Source organism: Pelobates fuscus, chromosome 6 (assembly GCF_036172605.1).
Source record: "Pelobates fuscus isolate aPelFus1 chromosome 6, aPelFus1.pri, whole genome shotgun sequence".
Classification (NCBI taxonomy): Eukaryota; Metazoa; Chordata; class Amphibia; order Anura; family Pelobatidae; genus Pelobates; species Pelobates fuscus.
In genome coordinates, this window is record NC_086322.1 from 427,438 (window position 1) to 450,421 (window position 22,984).

The 22,984-nt window shown below is 41.5% G+C and overlaps 1 protein-coding gene across 10 annotated transcripts in view; it reads right to left on the reverse strand.

The window, feature by feature from the left end:
- Positions 1-22,984, reverse strand: part of LOXL3 (lysyl oxidase like 3) — a 337,537-nt gene that overhangs the window by 210,338 nt on the left and 104,215 nt on the right. For all 10 annotated transcript variants that reach the window (XM_063457482.1, XM_063457481.1, XM_063457485.1 and 7 more), the window contains exon 3: positions 2,352-2,515. In XM_063457482.1, coding sequence (XP_063313552.1) covers positions 2,352-2,515 — 164 coding nt within the window. The remainder of the gene's footprint in view (positions 1-2,351; positions 2,516-22,984) is intronic.

Genomic DNA, 22,984 nt, shown 5'->3' on the forward strand with positions numbered 1-22,984 from the left:
GGAGGACCTGGATGGTCAGGATGCATTAAGAAAAGGCATCTGATACCAGGCCCTGGATAATGTACAGTACCAGGGGGGCGAGGGTCTCCCCAGTGAAGAGCAGCGATTGCAGACGCGAATGGCACTGCGGATGCCCTTCCTGGGAGAACAGCCCCTGGAGCAATGGAGGTAAAGCAACTAGAGCACCAGGTATGGCAGGAGCTATGGCTAGAGGATGCCTACCAGGCACTCTGGTGGTATACGGTTCAGTATACACCCTGGGCAGTGGAGCACGATAACCCGGAGGTAGAGGAGTTTAATGGCCCTGGCTTGCTGTGGGAGGCGTTTACAGAACCTGACTTTGGGAGCCCTGAAGAGACCCGGTTCGATTATATTTTTGACTGGAGGTAGGGTATGCAAGAATGGGATGACCCCCACGAAGTGAGACCAGACTTGGTACACCTCGCAACCCTTGAGTGGGAACTGGAGCAGGATTACAAACATCTGTTCCACTCCATCGAGGATACCCAGCAGGAGAGCATCGTCCAGAGCCCTTCAGCTGGGAGGATATTGTCGAGGTGTACTGGGAGGACCTCCAGCTGGCCAGTAGAGATGGGACCGAGGTCTCTCCACTGGCCCCGCAGGGAGAGGAGAGCAGCATCCTCCCTCCCCAGCGGCAGGGTGAGCTACAGGGATGCTGGGCGGTCGGCCCAGACCCCTAGCGGCAGTGTGAAGTGCAGGGAATAGAGAGCATCGTGTGGGGGTTCTGTTCAGTATGATAGGAATTATGTATTTTTGTGTATTTTTGCTGTTGTTGTGAATAGAGATATTTTATGTACCTGGAGATAGTTGGCTTACCACACCCAGTTAAGCCAATTATCTCCAGGATAGAGGACTCTGTGGAACAGGTTTGGGCTGGAAAGCCATGCTTCAGTTGGTCACAAAGGACTTCGACCTAACTTTTAAACCAATGGAAGGAATTGCCTGAAACGGCTTTTAACCCCTTTTATGCCCGTGGTGCCGTTACACTCTTGCCATAGGATCCTCATTAATATATACTGAAGAAAAATAGTTATTTAAAATGTCTAACTTTTCCTGGTCTTCATTAACTAACAGACCCATCTCTGTTTCCAGTGTGCCTACACTTTCATTTTTTGTTTTTTAGAATTGATGTACTTGAAAAAAAAATGTGGGGTTGGTTTTGCATTCTTTGGCGACCAATTTCTCATTTTCTAGTTTAGCCACTTTAATTGCCTTTTTGCAAGTATTATTGGCTTCCTTATATCTTATGTAGGATGCCTCTGATTTGTCCAATTTAAATGCTTTAACCCCTTAAGGACACATGACGTGTGTGACACGTCACGATTCCCTTTTATTCCAGAAGTTTGGTTCTTAAGGGGTTAAATGCCCTTTTCTTATTTTTAATCTCTTGTTTTACTTCTCTACCAAGCCACATTTGTTTTAATTTGTTTCTTTTATATTTATTACCCAATGGTACATACTGTGAAATGTACCTTTCTAATATTTGTTTGAATAGTTTCCACTTATCCTCAGTGTTTTTTATTACTAAGGAGTTTATGCCAGTCGATATGCTGTAGAGCTGCCCTAATCTTATTAAAATTGGCTTTTTTAAAATTATACGTTTTAGTATACCCCAAGTGCTTTTGCTTTTTTGAGTTTATTTGAAAAATTACCATATTGTGATCACAATTTCCCAAATGCTCCCCTACTTGAATGTTGGTTAAAAGATTAACATTGTTTGTTCTAACGAGATCCAGACAAGCATCCTTTCTAGTTGGTCCTTGTACCAGTTGTGACATAAAGGTGTCCTTTAACACATTTAAAAACCTGATTCCCCTAGCTGAAGTACTAGTTCCTCTATCCCAATTTATGTCCGGGTAATTAAAATCTCCAATAATTAACGTGTTACCCCAATTTGCAGCTTCACCAATTTGCTCTAACAGCAGTTCTTCCTCATTAATATTTACATTTGGTGGTTTATAACATATCCCAACCAATAGTTGGTTTCCCCTTTTTTCCCCCAAGCAGATATCTACCCATAAAGCTTCCACATTTTCCTCGTCACACTCCACATGCCTAAAATTTGGCTTTAAATCATGGTTGACATACAAATATACCCCACCACCCTTCTTGTTTTCCTTCTCCTTCCTAAATAACGTGTACCCATTTAAGTCAACTTCCGAGTCATGTGTCTCATCCCACCATGTCTGTTATGCCTATCATATTGTTTCTGTTTGTGTCACCCTGCAATGGGAGGGACAGAGTGTGTCCCATAGCTCCCTTCTTGTCTGTCACCCTGCAGTAGGAGGGACTCACTCTGTCCTAGAACTCTTGTATAAAAGTGCATTTACCTCTATAGTATTTGGCTCAATGAACCCTGGGATTCGTTCATCCTTGCAGATTACACCAGCATCCTCTTCGTGCGTACAGTCGCTGTTACCCCACCCTCGCGAATTACAGTCAATGATACTTTTCTCACTCCCAGAGCATATCACATTGTCCAACCAGATCCGGCCTACAAGGGTTAAAAAAATAAGGATCAGAGATTAAACAATGACAAAGTAATATAACATTACAATGACAACATATGCTATAGTGCTCATGTCAGTCACTCAGCCACCACACGCACACCAGGGCACTAAGAGGGGCCCCAATCTGGTACCCACCTAGGGTCCAGGGCATGGATCCAGTAGGCATTATCTCACACAGTATATGTAGTATTGAGTATTATAGGTGCGCACTATAATTATAACAAGTGGCAGCAGTAAATCAGCCAAGGATTTTCAAAAACCTGGTATAAAAAACTGAATACTACAAGCTCTAATAATAATACTCAGTTATTAGCTTAGAACACCCACGAAGGAGTTTTCTGGGAGATCTAGGGCTCAGAACTTTAGCAAGTGGGAGTTTTTCATTGGCTTTGTTTGTCTGCTATTTACCCCCCACCCCCCTCCCTTTTTAAGGTGGATTATTGATACCTTATCTTTCACAGCTAAAGACATCTACATAGGTATTAACTCTATCCACTGCTTATTCTACTAGTTCATTTCTGGGAGTATATTACGTGTCGCCACCTGTCCTCTTCCTACATTTTATTATGGCTCTCTATTATTTGATCACTTACAAGTTCACTGTTTAGTGAATCTTCCCAACCTCTATATCTCTATACCTTTGTAGCCAAGCTTTATCTGAGAGAGAGAGAAAGAGAAAAAGAGAGAGAGGGAGAGAGAGAGAGAGAGAACCTCCTTTCCCAGCTCTTCACGTTGTATCCAGTTGTATTTTTAGGTTTTGGTTTGAATAAAGCTTTATTTTTCTTTTAATACTTGAAGCCTTTGACCATGTTTATGAAGCTACATTTGGTATCCCCACTGGACAGTATCTCAGACTACGGCGTAATTGTACAGATGTACTGGATTTCCAACTGAAAGCCAAAGTCCTGAGACAACAATTTAAAGAGAAGGGGTATCCAAATAAGTGCCTCAAGAGGGCCTATAAAAGGGCATTGATAACCGATAGGATGGACCTATTGACAGAATCACCCTGCCTTAAAAACATCACTAAGAAGATGATTAGGGTGATAGGGACTTTTGACACCGGCTAGAATGAGGTCAAACGTTCCATACAAAAATTCTGGCCTATCCTTTTAAAGGACATCCATCTTAAAGATGTATTGAGCCCCCAAGCCACTATAACGGCCCGGAGAGGCAGGAACCTTAGGGACATCTTAGTCCCCAACCATTTTACGATTAAACAGAATCCAAAATCAACATGGCTGGGACATAGGGTTCCGGTAGGCTCATATGCCTGTGGCAAATGTGTGGCTTGTAGATACATCCTCAGAGACTCTAAAAGAATAAGTAACAGTGAAGGCAAACAGACCTTCCAGATATCTCACTTTTTCTATTGCAATTCGATAGGGGTAATATACCTTCTCACTTGTAGCTGCAGGATGATGTATGTGGGTAAAACTTTTCGGGCTTTTAAAGAGTGCATCAAGGAACATGTCAGGTCCCTAAAAAAACATTTAGACACCCCAATTTCCAGACATCTAAAAGAAAGTCATGGTGGGTCCTCTAAGGATATACGGTTTTGTGGCTTGGAACTAGTGAAGCGCGAACAAAGACGAGGCGATTTTGACAAAATCCTACGTCAAAAAGAATGTAGGTGGATCTATAAACTTAACACTTTAAACCCAAGAGGTCTCAATGAGGGGTTTTCCTTTTCCCATTTTATTTGATATATAAAGCATTAATTTGTATATAACTTGTAATTTATAATTTGTGTTTGTATATACTGTGTGCTCTTTCCTTTCCTGTCATTTTTGTATTACTGGCAATCACTATTTAGTGTCTTTATTATTAGTGATCATCCCTCTGTACACATTTTTTGGTAGTAGTAACATCTTAACACCAATATCTTGAATCTAGGACCGTTATATATATAGTTTTTATTGAGGGTTCTTTCCTCCCCCCCCCCCCCACCCCCTTCTCCCCTTTGTTCATTCAATGTCCACATTGATGGGGACCGTACCTTTTGGTTGCCATCGCTATATTCATTCCCTATATTCCCTTTGGAATTACCCATTATACAGATAATTTACCTCTACGGTCACTAATTATGGAATGATTATATATAAGTTTGCCCAATAGGGGAGCAACATACTGTCTCTGCATTTCCATCACAGCTTTTACCATGATAGAGATTTGCATTTACAATTACCCACACAGTGAGTAGCGATCTACATCTTTTTACACGAGACACTTTGTGTCTGAGCCATGTTGTGAACAGGAGATCTCGCCTCCTGTGTGGGAGCGATCACATGCCTGTTATTTTGATGTGACTGGATAGATTTGGATCTTCTGTGGTATGCCGTGTCTATGTGTGGAGAGGTGTTTGTGCAACACATGGTGTGGATGGCGAGCGTCCATCTGCATTTCATTATATTGTGGGTTTGTTTCTCGTTCCTCTTTTTCTGTTTTCGATATGCAGATGGACGAGATATATAGGGCTTAGCGATGGCCCCCCGTTTTGAGACGCCCCTCCCCCTCCCCGCTGGGATTGGCTCGGATTGGGGAGAGGATGGTGAACTCAATTCGGACCAGCGCGGTAATCCTTAGAAGGCATGGATTGGAGGACTATTAAGGGGAGGAGTACTTAGATCCCTTTATAAACAGGTCAGCGATCACTCACTGGTTAGCTCTTGAGAAAGGTGTTTTGAAACGCCGAAACGCGCGTCGGGCTTGCATTTGCCGATGCATTCACTTTGATTGATTTTTTATTTTACCTACCTGGGCTCCCATGATGTCTATACCGGTTCTATTATGCACTAAGGGTTGAGGGACATTATTAGGCTGCCTCGAAGCAGCAGCTTAGTTGGCTGTGGGTTAGACAGTTAGTCTAGGGCATATACAGGCTTGGTGTTACTCTTTATCCTCAAGTTTAGGCTGGGAGGTTTACTGTTTTCCCCTAGTCCTTTTCACTACATGGAGGGGTAATCTATCAGACCCCCAGTAGGCTCTCTAGGACTCTCCTGGACACCTGTACTAAGTGACTACTGAATACCCCTCTTTCCATTTAACACTTTAGCTGCTGCTTGGCACCTTTTATCCCCCACCCTCTATTTATGCTATTGTAGCAAGTATTTATATTATTTTCTGCTAGAACCGGATCAGACCGTGTCTCCACCTTATTTAGAAGTTGTGGATGCTGTTTATTTGATCTTCTTTAAAGGTCTTTCTATACCCATCCATTTTGCTCCTTTATACATGTCTAGGTGGCTATATAGGAGCATCTTTCCAGGTTTTTAATAGGTTTGGTTTCTTTTCACTTTAACACTTCTACGGTGTACCTATTACTATAATTTTGCTTTTGGTAACTTTGTTACCAACCATTATTATTTTGCATTTGTTCAATAAAGGTTCTTTACCATATCTATGTGACTATTTACTTAAAGGGAGTAGTTTGCAAATGGGAATGGACTCCATCCACCTTTAGTGGGTGGATCTCCTTTTTCCCATTTTCTTTTTTCTTTTGTATTTCTACCCACCCGGGGTTATGCCCCTACTACTCCCTGTAACCTTTCTAGAGGTTCGGTGGGTACTTATCTCACACCCTGACCTTTTCTCTCTTTTTTATGAAGCTACATTAGTTAGCGTAGTATTACTCTATTCCCATTTCTATTATACCAGATAGGAATCCCCTATTTCCAGGTGATTCCTCATTATTTTTATAGGAAAATTCTAAGGGTAGAGAGGTACCAAAATAGATAATCTCCGGAGTGGGGATTAACCCCTAGTGCAAGGAAATTGCACCAAAAACTGAACAACAAAGGGGGAGACAGGAGAAATGGAAAGAGGAACTATGGTAAAATATCCAGGAGAGTGTGAGTCCCTAAAGAGGGAAGAGGACAGTAAGTGATAGAGGATGTATGTACCACTTTAAGGAGATATACAATTTCACTTTTAATACAGATATGTAAAACCACAAAGGCACATGCTATATAAATTATATTAATATAAAGAAACTAGTGAATCAACGTAAATACAGAAAAACACTATATGCCTGGTGATCATTCGTAACCGAATAGGAATAGTCGTCAGGGTAATAGAAAAAGTGTATACTGTTGCAAAAGGCACTGTGCTAGTGGTATTGGCGTATTTAACCAGACCGTGTACAGTTATATGGAGAGAGGTCCAAAACAAGTGACTAGTATCGTTTTGAGGGCTTCAGAGATATATATGACGAAGGCAATGTGTATATAGTGGGTACAGTACAGCAACAATGATAGGTTGATGAATAAATAGCTGGACTGACTACCAAAATTCCCTAAGTGCTAGTGTCTTCAAGGGCACCCCTTAAATAAAGCCTGCAATAGCCCTAGCGTTGGTTTGTAAGAACCTCCCGCCAAAATCCTGCATAGGAAGCAGAGTGTATAAAAGACACTGCTCCCCAGAAACACTATAACAGTAGGTATAATGCCAAATAATAACGGAGATGATTGTCAGCTCCTAGCAAGCTAAATTGCATGTGATAGTGCAGTAAGGTACATGTCCGCTCATATCCAAGTTATATCCAAGTGTCTTGTGCGGTGCTTATAGTAATTGGTGATACTAAGAAGCAAAGATTGGCGGAGGTACTGAGTCGGGGTGCCAGGCGGTCCACCACAGGGGCCACTAAACCTAGTGTCCCCCCTCGATCCCCACCCATGAGTGGAGGGGTGAGGCCCTAAATTAGCCCCCCCCCCCCCTAATCTCACACAAGGGCCCCTAACCCCTGCTCATGAAAGGGGGCCGGACAATAGGTCCCCCCTATTGACATTCAGGGTGGGGGCCGAGGGGGGACATTGTCATTAGAGCCCCCATCCGCCGCTCATGGTTGGGGGGCAGGGAGTGGACAATAGGTCCCCCTATTGTCATTTAGGGCCCCCACCCACCACTTATTGGTGGGAGCCGAGGGGGGACAAAAGGTCCTATGGTCACTAGAGCCTCCACCCGCTGCTCATGAGTGGTGTCTCTGGGGGTGGACAATAGGTCCCCCTTATTGTTATTTAGGGGCCCCACCCACCACTCATGGGTGGGGGCCGGGGGAAGGGGGAAAATAGGTCCTTCCCCCTATTGTCACTAGAGCCAGTGATTTATTTAGTATCTGTGCTGCCCTAGGCATGATGGAACTTGGGCACCCCCTAATTTACATTTGCCCCACCTATTCCTGTTAAACAACTAACACACACTTTGACTGACACAATCAGTGACTCACTGACATACACACACAATGACGCAGACACACATTCACTGACAGACACTCACTCACAGACAGACACTCACTCACAGAGAGACACTCACTCACAGAGAGACGCACACAATCACTCAGAGACACAGACGCCCTCGCTGGCACAATCACTCAGAAACAAACACATTCACTGACAGACACACACTCACTCACTGACAAACAGCCACACCGTGACAGACATACACCCACAATCACTCAGACACACACTGACAGCCAGACGCACACAATCACTCAGACACACACACTGATAGACACACAACCCCCCCAAACATTAGATTTTAGATTAAATCCACCCAGACTCCCTACATTTGGAAGTGCTAGGTGGATTTTTATTTTACCTGGGGTCCAGTGGTTCTTCTTGCAGGGAGGGAGGCAGGTGGTTGAGCGGCTAAAAATCCATGACGTCATGTTCAGGCTCCTGGCATCACTCTGCAGCGCGCGAGGGAGCTGAGCAGAGGGCTCACTAATACGTGCTCCATCACCGGCGCCCACCCGCCTGGATTTCTTGTTAGCCGAATGCCGCCACACTAACAAGGTATTTGGGGGCGTCGTTTTTTGCCGCCCCCTGGAAAGTGTCAAATGCCTTGTTTGCCTCGCGGCAAATACTTCCCTGACTAGAGCACCCACTCGGGTGGGGCCGAGGGGGGGACACTAGGTCCCTCATTTAGTTAGTGGACCCTAGTCGATGTACCCACCATTACTGTTATAGGTGCCCCACTGGGGGGACTTGATTAGAGGCGTGAGGGGGTCTTTTACACAACTGTTTAGTAAACATGCCCCTACTGCCCCTATAGCGAGCAAGGGCAGAAGGGAGATTTTATTCTCCCTTAATTGCTGATACTAAGTAATCTGCAATCAATGTTGATCTTTCAGCCATTTAATAGATAGGCCCATAATTCCCACGGTATTATGGAGCTATCTACTAAGCAGTTGCGAGATGCAGCCGCAGCACAAACAAGATCAAAATTTCATTCATTCGAATATAGTGCTCATTCTGGTAGGACGAAATTCGGTAGTTTCGCCAGCATTCGAACGCCGAATGAAGCACAGGAGGATAAACTTTACTATGTAATACACTGGGGTCCAATAAGCAAGCATTACTATGTAATTGTCACGTCCTGCTCTGTTCTGTGGAGATGTCTGGCCTTGGCTTCTGGTATCCAGTACTCTTTTTGCTAGTCTGCTGGAGATGACTTTCTCATTCCTGTTCAGTCTGTCTGATTTCTGTCTTGGAGGGGGTCGATCTGCTAAGCAGTTCGGTGGTCTCTGCAGGTGTCATCTTTTTCTGCTTCTTGTTCTAGTTCCTGTTTCGGCATGCAAGAGTTCCTTTATCTGGACCAGTCTGCTGGAGATGGCTTCCTTACTTTTGTCGTGAAGGAGGTCGATCTGCTAAGCTGTACGGTGGTCGCTTCAGGTGTTCTCTTGTGATGCTTGGTTCCTGTTTCGTAGTAGTGCTCCTTTTCTGGTGGTTCCTATGCAGGAGGCCTTTCGTCCAGCGGGGGACCCTTGCCTTTGTGGAAGTCAAGGGGACTTCGTTGCAGGATCCGCTCGCCATTCCTGGTCTCTGCCTGAGAGCTGTTTGGGGCATCTGGAGTTCGCTCCTTAAGAGGGGCGTTAGGTCACAACCTGCTCTGATTCTGTTTCCTGGTAATGCTTCTGTTTTTGAGTGGACCTTCTTTCGTTGCTGGTGGTTCCTATGCAGGAGGCCTTTCCGGTGGGGGATCGTTGCCTCCGTGGAAGTCAAGAGGACTTCGTTGCAGGATCCGCTCACCATTCCTGGTCTCTGCCTGGGAGCTGTTTGGAGCATCTGGAGTTCGCTCCTTAAGAGGGGCGTTAGGTCACAACCTGTTTCCTGGTAATGCTTCTGTTTTTGAGTGGACCTTCTTTCGTTGCTGGTGGTTCCTATGCAGGAGGCCTTTCCGGTGGGGGATCGTTGCCTCCGTGGAAGTCAAGAGGACTTTGTTGCAGGATCCGCTCACCATTCCTGGTCTCTGCCTGGAAGCTGTTTGGAGCGTCCGGAGTTCGCTCCTTAAGAGGGGCGTTATGTCACGTCCTGCTCTGCTCTGTTCTGATGTCTGGACTTGGCTTCTGGTATCCAGTACTCTTTTCGCTATTCTTGCTTAGTTTTCTTGGTTTTTGGTTTTCTATTCTATGTCTGGTTTTCTTTATGCTGGGATTTCTGGGTTCATTCCTGTAATCCATCACTGGGATTCCCAGTCTCCAGGTTTCATTTAAATGTTTGTTTTATGTTGCCACACCCGTTTGTTTTCCATCATTCACTCTGTTTCAGTGTTCCTGCAGGCAGCTCCTCAAGGCTTCTGCCCTTTCTTGCAAGTAAGTGCTATATATGTCTTTTGGTTGTTTTAGCATACATTAGGCAGTGTAGGACCTGACAGATATGGGTTCTGGACACCGGACCGCCACCCTGACAGTAATATAGTGCTACGTGTTAACAAGGTATTACACCGGGGTCCAATAAGCATTACTATGTAATATAGTGCTACGCGTTAATAGGATATTACACCGGGGTCCAATAAGCATTACTATGTAATATAGTGCTACGCGTTAATAGGATATTACACCGGGGTCCAATAAGCATTACTGTGTAACATAGTGCTACGCGTTAATAGGATATTACACCGGGGTCCAATAAGCATTACTATGTAATATAGTGCTACGTGTTAATAGGAAATTACACCGGGGTCCAATAAGCATTACTATGTAATATAGTGCTACGCGTTAATAGGATATTACACCGGGGTCCAATAAGCATTACTATGTAATATAGTGTTACGTGTTAATAGGATATTACACCGTGGTCCAATAAGCATTACTATGTAATATAGTGCTACGTGATAATAAGATATTACACCGGGGTCCAATAAGCATTACTATGTAATATAGTGCTACGTGTTAATAGGATATTACACCAGGGTCCAATAAGCATTACTATGTAATATAGTGCTACGTGTTAATAGGATATTACACCATGGTACAATAAGCATTACTATGTAATATAGTGTTACGTGTTAATAGGATATTACACCGGGGTCCAATAAGAATTACTATGTAATATAGTGCTACGCGTTAATAGGATATTACACCGGGGTCCAATAAGCATTACTATGTAATATAGTGCTACGCGTTAATAGGATATTACACCGGGGTCCAATAAGCATTACTGTGTAACATAGTGCTACGCGTTAATAGGATATTACACCGGGGTCCAATAAGCATTACTATGTAATATAGTGCTACGTGTTAATAGGAAATTACACCGGGGTCCAATAAGCATTACTATGTAATATAGTGCTACGCGTTAATAGGATATTACACCGGGGTCCAATAAGCATTACTATGTAATATAGTGTTACGTGTTAATAGGATATTACACCAGGGTCCAATAAGCATTACTATGTAATATAGTGCTACGTGTTAATAGGATATTACACCGGGGTCCAATAAGCATTACTATGTAATATAGTGTTACGTGTTAATAGGATATTACACCAGGGTCCAATAAGCATTACTATGTAATATAGTGCTACGTGTTAATAGGATATTACACTGGGGTCCAATAAGCATTACTATGTAATATAGTGCTACGCGTTAATAGGATATTACACCGGGGTCCAATAAGCATTACTATGTAATATAGTGTTACGTGTTAATAGGATATTACACCGGGGTCCAATAAGCATTACTATGTAATATAGTGCTACGTGTTAATAGGATATTACACCGGGGTCCAATAAGCATTACTATGTAATATAGTGCTACGTGTTAATAGGATATTACACCAGGGTCCAATAAGCATTACTATGTAATATAGTGCTAAGTGTTAATAGGATATTACACCGGGGTCCAATAAGCATTACTATGTAATATAGTGCTACGTGTTAATAGGATATTACACCAGGGTCCAATAAGCATTACTATGTAATATAGTGCTACGTGTTAATAGGATATTACACCGGGGTCCAATAAGCATTACTATGTAATATAGTGCTACGTGTTAATAGGATATTACACCGGGGTCCAATAAGCATTACTATGTAATATAGTGCTACGTGTTAATAGGATATTACACCGGGGTCCAATAAGCATTACTATGTAATACAGTGCTACGTATTAATAGGATATTACACCGGGGTCCAATAAGCATTACTATGTAATATAGTGCTACGTGTTAATAGGATATTACACCAGGGTCCAATAAGCATTACTATGTAATATAGTGCTACGTGTTAATAGGATATTACACCATGGTACAATAAGCATTACTATGTAATACAGTGCTATGTGTTAATAGGATATTACACCGGGGTCCAATAAGCATTACTATGTAATACAGTGCTACGTGTTAATAGGATATTACACCGGGGTCCAATAAGCATTACTATGTAATATAGTGCTACGTGTTAATAGGATATTACACCAGGGTCCAATAAGCATTACTATGTAATACAGTGCTACGTGTTAATAGGATATTACACCGGGGTCCAATAAGCATTACTATGTAATATAGTGCTACGTGTTATTAGGATATTACACCGGGGTCCAATAAGCATTACTATGTAATATAGTGCTACGTGTTAATAGGATATTACACCATGGTACAATAAGCATTACTATGTAATACAGTGCTACGTGTTAATAGGATATTACACCGGGGTCCAATAAGCATTACAATGTAATACAGTGCTACGTGTTAATAGGATATTACACTGGGGTCCAATAAGCATTACTATGTAATATAGTGCTACGTGTTAATAAGGTATTATACCGGGGTCCAATAAGCATTACTATGTAATACAGTGCTACGTGTTAATAGCATATTACACTGGGGTCCAATAAGCATTACAATGTAATACAGTGCTACGTATTAATAGGATATTACACCGGGGTCCAATAAGCATTACTATGTAATACAGTGCTACGTGTTAATAGCATATTACACTGGGGTCCAATAAGCATTACTATGTAATATAGTGCTACGTGTTAATAGGATATTACACCGGGGTCCAATAAGCATTACTAAGTAATATAGTGCTACGTGTTATTAGGATATTACACCGGGGTCCAATAAGCATTACTATGTAATATAGTGCTACGTGTTAATAGGATATTACACCAGGGTCCAATAAGCATTACTATGTAATACAGTGCTACGTGTTAATAGGATATTACACCGGGGTCCAATAAGCATTACTATGTAATATAGTGCTACGTGTTATTAGGATATTACACCGGGGTCCAATAAGCATTACTATGTAATATAGTGCTACGTGTTAATAGGATATTACACCATGGTACAATAAGCATTACTATGTAATACAGTGCTACGTGTTAATAGGATATTACACCGGGGTCCAATAAGCATTACAATGTAATACAGTGCTACGTGTTAATAGGATATTACACTGGGGTCCAATAAGCATTACTATGTAATATAGTGCTACGTATTAATAAGGTATTATACCGGGGTCCAATAAGCATTACTATGTAATACAGTGCTACGCGTTAATAGGATATTACACTGGGGTCCAATAAGCATTACTATGTAATATAGTGCTACGTATTAATAAGGTATTATACCGGGGTCCAATAAGCATTACTATGTAATACAGTGCTACGTGTTAATAGGATATTACACCGGGGTCCAATAAGCATTACAATGTAATACAGTGCTACGTGTTAATAGCATATTACACTGGGGTCCAATAAGCATTACTATGTAATATAGTGCTACGTGTTAATAGGATATTACACCGGGGTCCAATAAGCATTACTAAGTAATATAGTGCTAGGTGTTAATAAGGTATTTCACCAAGGTCCAATAAGCAAGCATTACTACGTAATATAGTGCTACGTGTTAATAGGATATTACACCATGGTACAATAAGCATTACTATGTAATACAGTGCTACGTATTAATAGGATATTACACCGGGGTCCAATAAGCATTACAATGTAATACAGTGCTACGTGTTAATAGGATATTACACTGGGGTCCAATAAGCATTACTATGTAATATAGTGCTACGTATTAATAAGGTATTATACCGGGGTCCAATAAGCATTACTATGTAATACAGTGCTACGTGTTAATAGGATATTACACCGGGGTCCAATAAGCATTACTAAGTAATATAGTGCTAGGTGTTAATAAGGTATTTCACCAAGGTCCAATAAGCAAGCATTACTACGTAATATAGTGCTACGTGTTAATAGGATATTACACCAGGGTCCAATAAGCATTACTATGTAATATTGTGCTACGTGTTAATAGGATATTACACCGGGGTCCAATAAGCATTACTACGTAATATAGTGCTACGTGTTAATAGGATATTACACCAGGGTACAATTATGCATGACAATGCACTATCTCATGCTGCAAAGAATACCTCTGCATCAATGGCTGCTATGGGGATAAACATGAGAGAAAGTCATGGTGTGGCCTCCATCCTCCCCTGACCTCAGTCCTATTGAGAAGCTTTGGAGCATCCTCAAGCAAATGATCTATGAAGGAGGGAGGCAGTTTACATCCAAACAGCAGCTCTGGGAGGCTATTCTGACATCTTGCAAACATATTCAAGCAGAAACTGTCCAAAAACTCACAAGTTCAATTGATGCAAGACTTGTGAAGCTGCTATCAAATAAGGGGTCCTATGTTAAAATGTAACGTGACCTGTTAAAATGTTTAACCCCTTAAGGACACATGACATGTGTGTGTCAGGATCGGGACAGGGATCCAACACGCAGAGTACGAACAGGAGAGATGTACGTATACCGGACCTTAGAATGGCCGGACTAACGTAAGGAGAAAGCAAAGAATGGTCAGAGACAAGCCGAGGTCGAGGGAACGAGAGAACAGGTAAGCGAGAGACAAGCCGAGGTCAAAGGATACGAGAGGTAAACAGGAACGATAGTACAAGCCGAGTCAAAACCAAATAGGACAATAGACATAAGAGTTAAATTAGAAAAGTAGAACCAAGTACTCGTACCCCAAGTTTGAGGAGGAGACGTGTCCAATTGAATAGAACACTCTCTCTTCTCTATATGGAGCGAGTATATATGAAGCAACCCATATTAACAGTATACGTAAATAGTTTCTTAAAATATAACCTTTAATAAATCATTAAAACTCAGTATCAAAAAATGTAGATAAGTAGAAAAAATATAAATAATAATCTAAAAAAGGCTGTAATCAACAGGCCATTAATATGTTACTGAAAGGGCTAAATAGCCTCAGTCTGATTGCAGCCGCGGTGGTTATAGGTAGAGGAAAAAATAGTTATTATAGTTATAAAATGATCAAAACATAAGCGTAAACACAATCCTCATACCCCAAATTCGCCACCCTGGAGGTAAAAAACCAAAACCAAATATAGGTTTTAACCTCCTCCTGTGTGCTGCAAAAAATGTCACAGCAGCTAGGACACCTAAGCAATAGTCTGTAAATAGCGTTAACACATAGGGCTGGATAGTGACCAGGAGAAATCCTGATCGAAACTTCAAAGTCCCTAGATGAATTACGATAAGTTTAGTTAGCTTAGTGTCCCTGCCGCCGGTGAAAAAGAGACTGCGTTCTGGTTCAATTCAATTATTCGAGAGTACACTGGAGAGTTAATTCAAAGAAACATCCTGTCGGTCCCTAGTTTCAAACTCTTTAAATAGACTACGATAATTAATGAACAGGCGTCCCTTTGCTAGAAAGTATACTGGAGGATATTATCAAAGAAAAACTTCTGTCGGTCCCTAGTTTTAAGCTCCATATCTAGCTACGATAAGACATTAATAAATAATCAGGCGTCCCGACGCGCGTTTCGCCAATACTTGGCTCGTCCAGGGGAACCGGGTTACTGACTGGTGGTAGTTTAAATATCCCTCCCTTCGTTTCCATTGGTCAATTGTTAGCCAATACTGGAAGGGGAGGGGCTGGGAGTAAGTGAGTTGTTAGTTTAACCCTTTGTGACCGGGTACAAATTCGGCACTCCAACCGACATCAGTAAAAATTACTGTAACACTGTAGAGGTAAATAGTGACAGTATTGTCCATTAGGACAAAGAGCGTCCACCTTATGTGCAGTTTCTCAAAAAAGATATTTAATAGCAGTAGTTGTGTATATAGTATATTTGTATATATACACATAGACAGACACTAAGAGTGTAGTGTCCTTATGCATCATAATGTCTAATGTTAATAAAATGGCATGCAGTTAGATTAGACTTGGAACTGTGTTTTCTGAGTACATCAAAGGATTGATTGATTCATAAGTCGACCACACATATTAGATACAAATACATTCTCATGGGGACCCAGTGGAACACTCTGGATCTCAGTATATTCCTTGATAATGGAAGGGTACATTGGTTTGTAGGATATAGGGCTTATGTGAGCATAAATGGTGGATATAATTTGGAAAGGAAAAACGAAATCACGTTTGTAATGCTGCAAACAAATGCAGAAGTCACATTTCCAACATCCACTGCCTAGATTCATGCACAAACTCCAGTGGAGATTAACCCCTCTCTATAAGGACAAAGGTGAAGGTAGAAAAACCAAATTAGTAATGCTGCAGGAAAATGTAAAAGTCACATTTTCAACATCTACTAGTTTAATTCATAAACATATTCAAAAGGAAATAGACCCCTCTCTCTGTCTATCTACAGTTTCTTAGGAATGAATAAAAGGGGTGAAATTAAATTCTTCATTAAGTCCTCTAGGGTATAGGGTCTGAAATGAATAGATCCAGCGAGACTCAGCCTTTAGCAGAGATATATTAATATCACCCTTTCGATGGTTAAGAGCCAGTTGTTGTATCACCTGGAACTTCAAGACTTCAGGTTTAGACGCATGGTTAATTCTAACGTGTTTCGAGATCGGAGTTTCAATGTGTAAATTGGTAATGGAATTAATGTGCTGTAAGATGCGTCTGCGTAGTTGCTGATAGGTTTTTCCTATATACTGTAGCCCACACTCACATGTTATTATATAAATAACATTGGTGGAGCTGCAGTTAATGAACGCATTGATGGTTATCTCTGTTGAAGTTCTTTTATTCCAGACGGACCTAGTGGGTGAAATAAAATTACAGGCTTTACAATGGCCGCATTTGTAAAGACCTTTGGTTGTTAGCCAGGTGGAAGTAGGAGGTGTTTTCAAACTGGGTTTCAAGTGACTATGCGTTAGTATGTCACCAAGATTGTTTGCTCGTCTACAAGTCATAGAGGGTTGTTTCGTGATGGTCTTGCTCAAACTGGTGTCATATTGTAGTAACGGCCAGTTTCTGCTTAAGACTTGTTGTGCTGTGTTCCAGTGTTTATCAAAAGTTCCTATAAACCTTGTCAAACTAGGGGTGGTACTTGGTTCCCTAGGTGGTCTATGTAGGCTTTCCGATCTATCTACACTTGTGGTCCTTTGGTAGGCTCTTTTCAGGATTCTGTTGGGGTAACCCAATGACTTAAATCTAGTTCTTAACTCTTTCGCTTCTTTCTCAAAGTCCTCCTGGTTTGAACAGTTTCTCTTAGCTCTTAAATATTGGCCGTATGGAATGTTGGCCTTTAGATGAAAACTATGCAGCAAACTATTTGTTGCTGTTGGTTGCCTAAATAGCGATGTGCTTACATCCCCATTTTCATGTATGTTGATGTTCAAATCCAGGAAGACCAGGTGTTTTTCGTCAATAACATGAGTGAGTTGAAGGTTAATATCGTTGTGATTGAGTTCATCAACCAGCTGTTTAAATTGTGAGAAAGAACCTGACCAAAAGATCAGGATGTCATCTATATAACGAAACCATTTGTATATAGATGGAATGTAATTCGAGTTTGACACATTAAACACAATTGTCTCCTCCCACCATCCCAAAAAGAGATTCGCATAGCTGGGTGCACAAGATGAACCCATGGCTGTGCCCCTTGTTTGTAAATAATATTTCCCATTAAAGGTGAAATAGTTGTGTGTTAGCACGAACCGGAGCAGAGTCAGAATAAAGGTTTGCTCTTGTTCTAGAAAGGTTCCAGATTTTTCAAAAAAATAGGCTACTCCAGCTATACCATTCTCGTGTGGGATGTTGTTATATAATGCCACTACATCCAGGCTAGCTATAGAGGTATACGGGGGCACCGTCAGATTCTCTAGAACAAGAAGAGTCTGTTTTGTATCACGTATATAGGATTTTAGTTTCTGCACCAGTGGTTTTAGTATCTTATCTAGGAATTTACGAGCTCGTTCGGTCAGACTATGATTACCAGAGATAATTGGTCTCCCCGGAGGTTTGTGCATATCTTTGTGCACCTTGGGGAGACAGTAAAAGGTTGCTATGGTTATATTGGATTGTGCAACAATGTATTTGAATTCATTTTGGGTGATTATTTTGTCTGTTAGAGCTATCTGTGCAAGCTGCTGTAATTCCTTAAAGAAAACCTTCGTTGGGTCATCCTTGAGTACCTGGTATGCAGATGTATCAGATAGGTGTGCCATACACATATCCACATACTGTTCCCTTTCCATGAGAACAATATTGCCCCCCTTGTCGGAGGATTTTATAACTATGTTGTCTTGTTGTTTGTGCATCTTGTACCCCCATTTCTATGCACAAATCCAACTACCAATAGAGACCCACATGGAGAAAAATAAAATCATAAATCTATCTAACTTTGAATTGAAACCGAGGCATTTTTCTTTACTGTCTAAGGGGCTATCGTTTATACCAACCCCAACGTATAACATGTTCAATTGGGCCAAAGACGTGAACTTGTTTGGACGCAAACTGGCCCTACATGCTTATCATGAAAAGAGAAGTCTGAAAAATCTTAAAGAATTAGGCCTGACCCCTGGGGGGCAATATTGTTCTCATGGAAAGGGAACAGTATGTGGATATGTGTATGGCACACCTATCTGATACATCTGCATACCAGGTACTCAAGGATGACCCAACGAAGGTTTTCTTTAAGGAATTACAGCAGCTTGCACAGATAGCTCTAACAGACAAAATAATCACCCAAAATGAATTCAAATACATTGTTGCACAATCCAATATAACCATAGCAACCTTTTACTGTCTCCCCAAGGTGCACAAAGATATGCACAAACCTCCGGGGAGACCAATTATCTCTGGTAATCATAGTCTGACCGAACGAGCTAGTAAATTCCTAGATAAGATACTAAAACCACTGGTGCAGAAACTAAAATCCTATATACGTGATACAAAACAGACTCTTCTTGTTCTAGAGAATCTGACGGTGCCCCCGTATACCTCTATAGCTAGCCTGGATGTAGTGGCATTATATAACAACATCCCACACGAGAATGGTATAGCTGGAGTAGCCTATTTTTTTGAAAAATCTGGAACCTTTCTAGAACAAGAGCAAACCTTTATTCTGACTCTGCTCCGGTTCGTGCTAACACACAACTATTTCACCTTTAATGGGAAATATTATTTACAAACAAGGGGCACAGCCATGGGTTCATCTTGTGCACCCAGCTATGCGAATCTCTTTTTGGGATGGTGGGAGGAGACAATTGTGTTTAATGTGTCAAACTCGAATTACATTCCATCTATATACAAATGGTTTCGTTATATAGATGACTTCCTGATCTTTTGGTCAGGTTCTTTCTCACAATTTAAACAGCTGGTTGATGAACTCAATCACAACGATATTAACCTTCAACTCACTCATGTTATTGACGAAAAACACCTGGTCTTCCTGGATTTGAACATCAACATACATGAAAATGGGGATGTAAGCACATCGCTATTTAGGCAACCAACAGCAACAAATAGTTTGCTGCATTGGCAAAGCTATCACCCTTTTCATCTAAAGGCCAACATTCCATACGGCCAATATTTAAGAGCTAAGAGAAACTGTTCAAACCAGGAGGACTTTGAGAAAGAAGCGAAAGAGTTAAGAACTAGATTTAAGTCATTGGGTTACCCCAACAGAATCCTGAAAAGAGCCTACCAAAGGACCACAAGTGTAGATAGATCGGAAAGCCTACATAGACCACCTAGGGAACCAAGTACCACCCCTAGTTTGACAAGGTTTATAGGAACTTTTGATAAACACTGGAACACAGCACAACAAGTCTTAAGCAGAAACTGGCCGTTACTACAATATGACACCAGTTTGAGCAAGACCATCACGAAACAACCCTCTATGACTTGTAGACGAGCAAACAATCTTGGTGACATACTAACGCATAGTCACTTGAAACCCAGTTTGAAAACACCTCCTACTTCCACCTGGCTAACAACCAAAGGTCTTTACAAATGCGGCCATTGTAAAGCCTGTAATTTTATTTCACCCACTAGGTCCGTCTGGAATAAAAGAACTTCAACAGAGATAACCATCAATGCGTTCATTAACTGCAGCTCCACCAATGTTATTTATATAATAACATGTGAGTGTGGGCTACAGTATATAGGAAAAACCTATCAGCAACTACGCAGACACATCTTACAGCACATTAATTCCATTACCAATTTACACATTGAAACTCCGATCTCGAAACACGTTAGAATTAACCATGCGTCTAAACCTGAAGTCTTGAAGTTCCAGGTGATACAACAACTGGCTCTTAACCATCGAAAGGGTGATATTAATATATCTCTGCTAAAGGCTGAGTCTCGCTGGATCTATTCATTTCAGACCCTATACCCTAGAGGACTTAATGAAGAATTTAATTTCACCCCTTTTATTCATTCCTAAGAAACTGTAGATAGACAGAGAGAGGGGTCTATTTCCTTTTGAATATGTTTATGAATTAAACTAGTAGATGTTGAAAATGTGACTTTTACATTTTCCTGCAGCATTACTAATTTGGTTTTTCTACCTTCACCTTTGTCCTTATAGAGAGGGGTTAATCTCCACTGGAGTTTGTGCATGAATCTAGGCAGTGGATGTTGGAAATGTGACTTCTGCATTTGTTTGCAGCATTACAAACGTGATTTCGTTTTTCCTTTCCAAATTATATCCACCATTTATGCTCACATAAGCCCTATATCCTACAAACCAATGTACCCTTCCATTATCAAGGAATATACTGAGATCCAGAGTGTTCCACTGGGTCCCCATGAGAATGTATTTGTATCTAATATGTGTGGTCGACTTATGAATCAATCAATCCTTTGATGTACTCAGAAAACACAGTTCCAAGTCTAATCTAACTGCATGCCATTTTATTAACATTAGACATTATGATGCATAAGGACACTACACTCTTAGTGTCTGTCTATGTGTATATATACAAATATACTATATACACAACTACTGCTATTAAATATCTTTTTTGAGAAACTGCACATAAGGTGGACGCTCTTTGTCCTAATGGACAATACTGTCACTATTTACCTCTACAGTGTTACAGTAATTTTTACTGATGTCGGTTGGAGTGCCGAATTTGTACCCGGTCACAAAGGGTTAAACTAACAACTCACTTACTCCCAGCCCCTCCCCTTCCAGTATTGGCTAACAATTGACCAATGGAAACGAAGGGAGGGATATTTAAACTACCACCAGTCAGTAACCCGGTTCCCCTGGACGAGCCAAGTATTGGCGAAACGCGCGTCGGGACGCCTGATTATTTATTAATGTCTTATCGTAGCTAGATATGGAGCTTAAAACTAGGGACCGACAGAAGTTTTTCTTTGATAATATCCTCCAGTATACTTTCTAGCAAAGGGACGCCTGTTCATTAATTATCGTAGTCTATTTAAAGAGTTTGAAACTAGGGACCGACAGGATGTTTCTTTGAATTAACTCTCCAGTGTACTCTCGAATAATTGAATTGAACCAGAACGCAGTCTCTTTTTCACCGGCGGCAGGGACACTAAGCTAACTAAACTTATCGTAATTCATCTAGGGACTTTGAAGTTTCGATCAGGATTTCTCCTGGTCACTATCCAGCCCTATGTGTTAACGCTATTTACAGACTATTGCTTAGGTGTCCTAGCTGCTGTGACATTTTTTGCAGCACACAGGAGGAGGTTAAAACCTATATTTGGTTTTGGTTTTTTACCTCCAGGGTGGCGAATTTGGGGTGTGAGGATTGTGTTTACGCTTATGTTTTGATCATTTTATAACTATAATAACTATTTTTTCCTCTACCTATAACCACCGCGGCTGCAATCAGACTGAGGCTATTTAGCCCTTTCAGTAACATATTAATGGCCTGTTGATTACAGCCTTTTTTAGATTATTATTTATATTTTTTCTACTTATCTACATTTTTTGATACTGAGTTTTAATGATTTATTAAAGGTTATATTTTAAGAAACTATTTACGTATACTGTTAATATGGGTTGCTTCATATATACTCGCTCCATATAGAGAAGAGAGAGTGTTCTATTCAATTGGACACCTCTCCTCCTCAAACTTGGGGTACGAGTACTTGGTTCTACTTTTCTAATTTAACACTTTATAGGGGTTACCCCCCAATTATCGTTAGCAACCTGACACTGTCTCTCTACCTGTGTCTCTTTTTCATTTCAATAGACATAAGAGCACTGAGGAACCAGACAAGCTAGAACCACGACAGGGCAATGAACCATTACACACATCCCTCTTTTATACCCTGGTTCTTAAATTGATGACTCCGCCCTTGCCGAGCCCTGATTCGTTGTTCCGAACTAGATTGACAGGTCGGGATGTGATTGCCGTCATGACGTCGGCTCCTGAGCGTCGTGTCATAAAAGGAAGCGGGGCTATCGCGGCCGGCGTGAGAATGACTATGAGAGCTGTGAGGATTGGATGAATCAGCCCCCCTGAGAGAACGGCCGTCGGGAAGTCTAACCTCCTCCGAGGTAGAGACTTCAGGTACCCTGACAGTACCCCCCCCCTCAGAAACGCCCACCGGGCGGAAGGAACCGGGGCGAGACGGAAAGCGAGCATGAAAAGCCCTGAGGAGGCGAGGAGCATGCACATCTTCCTGGACCACCCAAGACCTTTCCTCAGGACCATATCCTTTCCAGTCAACAAGATATTGCACCCTCCCCGAGAAATCCGAGAATCGAGGATGGAATTGATCTCATACTCCTCCTGACCCTCAACCTGGACAGAACGAGGGGAAGGCACAGTGGAGGAAAATCTGTTACACACCAAAGGCTTCAATAAAGAAACATGAAAGGAGTACGGGATGCGTAAGGCAGGCGGAAGAGCCAGACGATATGCAACAGGATTTATACGA